Source organism: Phragmites australis, chromosome 23, assembly GCF_958298935.1.
Source record: "Phragmites australis chromosome 23, lpPhrAust1.1, whole genome shotgun sequence".
NCBI classification, from domain to species: Eukaryota; Viridiplantae; Streptophyta; class Magnoliopsida; order Poales; family Poaceae; genus Phragmites; species Phragmites australis.
The window spans coordinates 15,956,528-15,963,923 of NC_084943.1; the positions used below are offsets into that span (position 1 = coordinate 15,956,528).

At 38.4% G+C, this 7,396-nt stretch overlaps 1 protein-coding gene across 1 annotated transcript; it reads left to right on the forward strand.

Annotated features, from left to right (window-relative positions):
* Window positions 1–853: 853 nt before the first annotated feature.
* LOC133906263 (uncharacterized) lies at window positions 854–6,917 on the forward strand. The gene is made up of 15 exons (XM_062348118.1): window positions 854–1,103; window positions 1,531–1,625; window positions 1,733–1,846; window positions 2,715–2,819; window positions 2,897–2,968; window positions 3,120–3,232; window positions 3,339–3,473; window positions 3,557–3,625; window positions 3,754–3,841; window positions 3,929–4,000; window positions 4,076–4,176; window positions 4,472–4,589; window positions 4,674–4,733; window positions 5,549–5,659; window positions 6,618–6,917. The coding sequence occupies exons 1-15, from the start codon at window positions 926–928 to the stop codon at window positions 6,723–6,725; spliced, it is 1,539 nt and encodes a 512-aa protein (XP_062204102.1). The 5' UTR covers window positions 854–925; the 3' UTR covers window positions 6,726–6,917.
* The last annotated feature ends 479 nt before the right edge of the window (window positions 6,918–7,396 follow it).

The following is a 7,396-nucleotide window of genomic DNA, read 5'->3' on the forward strand; positions in this document are numbered from 1 at the left end:
CAAAAATAATATCCTTTGCATCATATTTCATGGAGAGTAAGTTTGAAAAAAAAGAAAAATATGCAGCTCATTTATTAATTCGAGTTAAATGCATAGTTAATTATTTACTAATCTAAAAATCATGAAACAAATTTTTTTAGTCTTCTTACATGATCATCTATCTTCTAAAAATACACGAAATCTTGAAATAGTTATTGTAACGTGCATGATTGAGTAAATATGTTACAGATAAATTAATTTATAACTAATCCATAACACCTAAAATTAGTGAAACCACTTTTATTAGTTTACTTAAACCATTATTTGTGTAGTAAAAAAAAGTAGACATGACAAAGTTAAAATAACATGAGTTAATAATTGAGCTGCACATTTTTCTTTTTTTTTCCAAACTTCCTCTCCATAAAATATGATGTAAATGATATTATTTTTAAAAACAAATTTCACATAAGGTCTTAGAATTGTCTATAATTTTTTTAAATTTTTTTTGTGATTTTTTATTTTTTTAATTTTGGAGTTTTTTTCAATAAAGTCAAATTTTTAGAGGTTTTTTTCAAAAACCAATTTTTAGGGAAAATCAAAATCCAAATGAATTTTAGGGGTTGTTTTGCATTTTTTCCATTCGCAAAAGATAAAGAATTGGAAGCTACTTGAACCAATTCAACTCGGGGCGTCCGACTGTGACGAAGCCCAACAAGATGACCACCACTGACAAATGGGCCCAAGTTAAAACCACCCCACCTGCCAGCGAATGCACCCGACATCCCACCGGGGGCACCCCCGACATCCGTCGCTGTCGCTACGTGCTCCGCTCCCGAGGTCCGAATAATTCTGCTAGGTCCACCCCACCCCGCCTCCACCAGACGTACAGCGGTTCCTAACGAAACCGATACTCCCAAATCCTAACACCCGAGCGAGGCCGGCGCGGATGGCGGAGGCGGCGGCGGAGGGGCGGAGGCCGGAGGAGGAGGACAGTCGAACGGAGCCGGGGGTGGGGATGGACGTCCGGAAGGACGGGGTGGCGCGGGAGGTGATTCGGATGGAGCGGGAGGCGGTCATCCCCGTGCTCAAGCCCAAGCTCGTCATGCGCCTCGCTTACCTCATCGGTACGCGCGCTCGCCTCCTCTGCCTGCCAATTTCTCTTTCTGCAGCTGTTCTAGTGTTCGCGTGGGGTGGCCGGTCGGAGGGATGCTTGTAGTTGTCTTTTACTGGGCCGGGACGAGGTGTCGGCCGGAACTCGTCTCCCAGTAGTAGCACTTGCGTTTGAAGCATCAGTGTCGATTTCGATCAGTTCTGGGGTTCTGGCCTTGGTTTCCTGTACCTTACCAACGGCACGGGTAGCACTCAGCTCGAATTGCGGTAAATCGTGTCGGTCTGAAGGTTCTTGCAGGTGTACCGTGCCGATCATGATGCAGCTGTGGTGGATGTCTCATTTTCGTTCTGTTTGATGCAATATGGATCAGATGAAAAGAATGGAATGTTTGTGCACGGAATTGCTCCTGTTTCATTTATTTGATTGAAGTTTGTGCGTAGAGCACGAGGCGGACCGTAACGAGTTCTTGAAGCTGTGCAAGAAGGTGGAGTACACCATCCGGGCGTGGTACCTTCTCCAGTTCGAGGACCTGATGGCAAGCCTCTTGTTTGTCTTCAATTGTTTCGATGTTCGAGCTCTCTCTTTGTAGGTCAAGGCCCCGTTTTGGCTGAGTGTGTGATTGTCTGTTCTTGATTGGTGCAGCAACTGTACTCCCTGTTCGATCCTGTTTCTGGTGAGAAGAGGCTGGAGCAGCAGAGCCTGACGCCAGAGGAGATTGAGACTCTCGAGTTCAATTTCATGACGTATCTTTTCCAGGTCGGTTCTGTACATGTTCCTCTTTTACACTATGTATGTAGTTCTGCCTCATCTTCGGATACAATGATTTACCAATATTTAATGGCGAACACATTGAGGAATACATGGAAAATGTTCCTCATGGACACTACGCAACTTTAACTAATGGCCAAGGACCAACGAAATCTGCCTTGATCTCACATCATCTATGACTTAAGATAACTATCTGGTGAGATGGTTTATCTTTCAAGGCCTAAATTCTCATTAAAAATGAATAATTTGACACACTAGGTTCAACATACGTCTTACCATGATGCATAAAAACCTTCCCTGATGATGCATGTGTTCTTATTTATTTCAATCTTCATAATTATAAAAGTGGGCGATGGTATTCAAAGGGTCTGCCTATGAATGGCTTGGAAACTCCATCAAATGAGAAAGTATTTTTTTTTTGTAATATTCGCTAAGCACAACATTCAGTGAATTTGAAGTATGAACTTCACGGAAAAACTTTCATAGTATAACAAATTTGTTTTTTTTTCTTCGTGGGGAAGTCCTTTACATGCATTTTTCTTCGAGGACTTGTGTGGTTCTTCAATAGCTGACCAAAGTCCATAAAAAATACATTAATTTTCATTACTCCCATCGAACCTAACATTCAGTTTGCTCAAGTCTGGGATCAATGAACTCAGTTGGATCGAATCAGCTTTCTCATTTTTCTCAAAGGATGATGCTGTGTATTTGATATGAAACTAAGAAAACTCTCTTTTTCAACCTTTGGACTATTTTTTTTGGTGACTATGTGAGATGTCCAACTTCCATTTCATTGTGCAAAACCATTTTTGTCCGATCAAGTGTAACCAATCCTTTTGTACTCTGTATCAAGCAGGTAATGGATAAGAGCAACTTCAAGCTGTTATCTGATGAAGAGTATGAGGTTGCACAATCTGGAAAATATCTTTTGAACCTTCCCATCAAAGTTGATGAATCTAAGGTCTGAAATTTTTCATTCCAAAATAAAGACGCAAATAATATGTTCTATCCCACTTAATTCCTTACCTTGAAATGTAGCTAGACAAGAAGTTGTTGACATCGTACTTTAAAGAGCATCCACAAAACAATCTACCTGAATTTGCGGACAAGGTATTCTTCATTTCCTGCAGCTAATTATTTCCTGTTATCTTTTTTCTTTAATGGTACTGTTTGTTTTTTGTGCTGATGATTAGTAGTTAATAATTGCACATGGCCTCCTAACTCACAAATTCACTGCTCCGTATTTCCTGCATCTTTGTAGTATGTCATCTTTCGTCGGGGCATTGGAATTGATCGAACAACTGACTACTTTTTCATGGAGAAAGTAGATGTAATGATATCACGAGCTTGGAGGTCATTGCTCAGGGTAACCAGGTATAGGAGCTTGTGTAACAGCATCTTTTAGTTTCTCAACCTAAACTAATCAACTATACCAAAATATTGTAATGCATTAGGGTGATGAGATCTTATTTTGTTGCAGGATTAATAGATTGTTTTCTAAGAAACCACAGTTGAAGCCAAAGAAAGACACGAAGAAGACTGATGAAATTGATGGAGACACAGAAGAACAAGAACTGTTTGTTGAGCGAATTCGATTAGAAAAAATTGAATTAAGGTTGTCAAAAGTTTTCTCCATAAAATCTGTGGACTACAATACATATTCTCTAAAATTTAGTATCTCTATCTTCTTTGTGACAGTATAAAAAATCTGTTGAGTAAGATGACAATTCAAGAACCTACATTTGATAGGATCATTGTGGTGTACAGGTAAATTCAAAACACAACCTTCATATTCATGATGGATTCTGGTGTTTTATTGTTTTTTGGACTGAAACTGGTGCTATTGTTGTTGATGCAGTTATATTAGTTATTACTGACTGACTGTACCTGTGCAGGAGGGCTGGCACAAAGATTAAAACTGATCGAGGAATATTTGTAAAGCACTTCAAGAGTATTCCAATGGCTGACATGGAAATTGTTCTTGTACGATCCATACGTAGCAGTCTCACCACCTTTTTAGTTGCATCTGTTATTGTTATTGATGACCTGAAATTAGAAGTTATTTTGTAGCCAGAGAAGAAGAACCCTACTTTAACTCCAATGGATTGGGTCAAATTTCTCATTTCTGCTGTCATCGGTTTGGTATGTTTTGGGTAACCCGCGTGCAGCTACACAATTTGTTAAATAAAAATTATATCAATAGCTTACTACCTGCAGGTCACTCTAGTTGGTTCTCTTGAAATGCCAAAGGCTGATGTATGGGTTGTCATAGCAATCTTGTCTGGTGTCATTGGATACTGCGCTAAGATCTACTTCACGTAAGTGCTTAGCTGATAGCTTTTTTCTTCATACCTCAAGAGCCATATGGTAAATGTTTCCTCTCTATGGGTAAGGTAACTCCAAGAAGAGTCGGACAAAGTGCAATGTGATCAATTCTATTCTGATTAGTAGAGATGTTGCTACTGTTTTCCATACTAGTGCAGTGATTCTAATTTATTTGACTAACCATGGCCTAAATCATTTGTTTGACTAACCATGGCCTAAATCATTTGTTTGTAATATGCTGTTCATTTTATTGCTGCTACATGATGGGTTTGTTTCTTTCGGATACAGATTTCAGCAAAATATGTCAATTTATCAGAATTTGATTACAAAATCAATGTATGACAAACAGCTTGATAGTGGGAAAGGAACTCTTCTGCACCTATGTGATGACGTGATACAGCAAGAAGTATGAAACATGAATAAGATGCTTTGCAGCATAAGCTTGTATGTATACCTTGTGTTCACTGATATCCCATCGTCCATAATGTAGGTTAAAGAGGTAATAATTTGTTACTACATTTTAATGGAGCAGGGAAAGGCAACTGTACAAGTAAGCATGGCTAACTAGTTTTACTCTATATATAATTTACTTATGTATTTCTTTGAATATATTGAGAATATGTGCGCTCGTCCTTTTGGTAGACCTCCTGCTGAATGCATTCCTTCTTCAACAAATTACCGATTAATTAATTCAGCTCTTGTTTTACCATTTGGTTGAATAAAATTGTGTTGCTGTGTACAGCAATATTATCCTATCAGAAGATAAAATTTCTGACCCACAATCTAATCATCCTAGAGCGTAAAAATAATGTAATCATACTAGAGTGACATTGTGTTACTTTGCTTACTGTTGTAGCAGAGCAACGTACGTTGTTCAGTTCAGATTTTTTTTTTGGGAGAATGCAATATATCCTATCAGATGGTGAACATATGCATAGCTTATCGCTGCAAAGACAAAGCACTGATCTTGTTGTGTGATGGTTGTGTTCTATCCTTAATTGTGGCACATTGCATTGAATATGCTGGTTGAAAGATTAAAGATTAGATGCACAATTATGCTCAAGCAAAGATTGCTCTGCACAGAATTGTTCAGCAAGAAATTTCTGGGTGGTTGCAGTTGTAGGGATAGAAAATATGAGCATAGTATGACAATTCATTCATATACTTTTGGCGAATTTGGCTCCACTTGGTGGCATCTGGTCCAGCACATCGTGTAATAGTGATTACAAGATGTGTTCCATTCTATCAAATCCCATGCAAGTGGGGTGTACAAGAACCAATTTTTCCATTATTGTTTGCCTCATATTGGAACCAATTACTCTTTAGAGTCTTCACAGTATTTTGTTCATTTGTTGTTCCTTCCAGGATCTTGATTTACGCTGTGAAGAGCTAATCAAAGAAGAGTTTGGCGCAGAGTGCAATTTTGATGTTCATGATGCTGTAAAGAAGTTAGAGAAGCTTGGTATTGTTCATCGGGTAAATCTCAATCTGTTCATTCTTATATTGATGTATCTATTCTAACTACCAAGCACCTTAAGTTACAAGTCATCATAGTTTGAAACCGGATCATCTCCAGTTGGTAGCTTCGAACTTATTTCAAGAATGAGTAAAATCTAGCCAGGTTTGCTATACGAAAAATGGTTGCACCTTTTGTTAGAAAATTGAAAATCATACTCTACACCTACCTACATGTGGGATACAATTTTTACGTTACACTTACCTACATGTGGGATACAATGTTATCTTAGATACAGCTGGTTATGAGTTGACTTTGAATATCCAAATTTAGGTTATGAGTTGGTTATGAGCTGCCTGGTATTGAAGAAGCTGGTCAGAGCAGTTTGAAACTTCACTTATTTTCTCTTTTTAAGAAAATAAACATGAATAGAACCAGTAGGAGCAACACATGATTTTGCACTATGTCATTATGTTTCTGCAGTTCTTGACACTCTATTTTTCTTGTCGTGGACGGACAAATGTGTTGATTGCATAATTCATGCATAATTGAATAGCTAATGGATACAGTTGGTATTCAAACTGTTTGAAATGCCTTGGACTTGTTTGATGATCATCCACCTAATTTTGCATTTGATTTAGTGCTTTGAAGTATATGTACTTGAGGTGCATGTGATATGGTTGCCTCTGTTGAAGTGTAATGTCCACTTCTCAAAAGTTTAAGCTTTGGGTGAACTGGTCGGTGCATAAACTCAACATTGCATAGAGAAAAAGTTCCTGAGTTCATGACTTTACTAACATAGTTTTAAGAAAACACGCTTGTGGCCCGCTAGAGTCCACGTTGTAGGCCTGACAGAGCCTTATGTGAGTTGGGAAGTTGAAATATATTGTCTACCATTACTTAGTGGCTTAGTTGAATCGGTTGGTGTTCGAAACTCTTCGATATGTACCAGTAAGGGATTTTTTCTTCCCTTCCCAGGACTCAATTGGTAGGATCTTATGTGTTCCGTTGAAGCGTGCTAATGAGATCATAGGCACCACCACGGAAGAATTGGTGATGCAAGCACAGCAGAGCCCTACCTCTTAAAGTTCCACATCGCGATGGATTGTACCTCTACTCTGTAAAGCACGCATCAGAAGTCTTCTGTTCACCCTGGAAATTTATTTGATTGTACCGTGTATCTTTGTGATGTGGAAGTAAACTAAATTATCATTGTATTGTACCATAAGAAGGAAGGTAAACTAAAGAAGTACCCATGCGGCTATAGCTACAACTACATATCATTTTATTGTACCATAAAAATAATTTCTAGAAAATAACGCAACACTAAAATGAGGAATTTAAAAGATCCTTACATGTCTAAACCAATTATATAATTTAGTAATTATCACGGAGTCTTGGTCTGGCTGTGTAACATACTAAAAGGCCACACTTCTGTTCCCTATTAATATCTAACCTGCCACGAGTATCGTAGTATCTACATGAATCTGTTATACACAAGTATATACAAATTCACCGCTGTGCTGAGTTCAGGGGTGGAAATGTTTCCCTGTGTGTCGATTCCTTCACCTGCTTATTCTCGGTTTTGTTCTTCATGCATTTGTTTTTCAGTTTTATCTTGTTTTGCTTCCAGCGTAGGGTGTTCACTATTCTTGTATGGTCATGAACTACAAGTTATAGTAGCCAATTTCAAACATGCTTTTGTCAGGGTGCTCACTATTAATACTGTGAGCTTAGAAGAACTTGAAGCACACATC

What these genes read in the sequence shown, in the direction of transcription:
- LOC133906263 (XM_062348118.1), top strand. Translation starts at nt 926, where the DNA reads ATGGCGGAGGCGGCGGCGGAGGGGCGGAGGCCGGAGGAGGAGGACAGT. An exon ending in TTTCTGCTGTCATCGGTTTG is followed by an intron (nt 4,001 to 4,075) that starts GTATGTTTTGGG and finishes TACTACCTGCAG; the next exon opens with GTCACTCTAGTTGGTTCTCT. An exon ending in ATGACGTGATACAGCAAGAA is followed by an intron (nt 4,590 to 4,673) that starts GTATGAAACATG and finishes TCCATAATGTAG; the next exon opens with GTTAAAGAGGTAATAATTTG.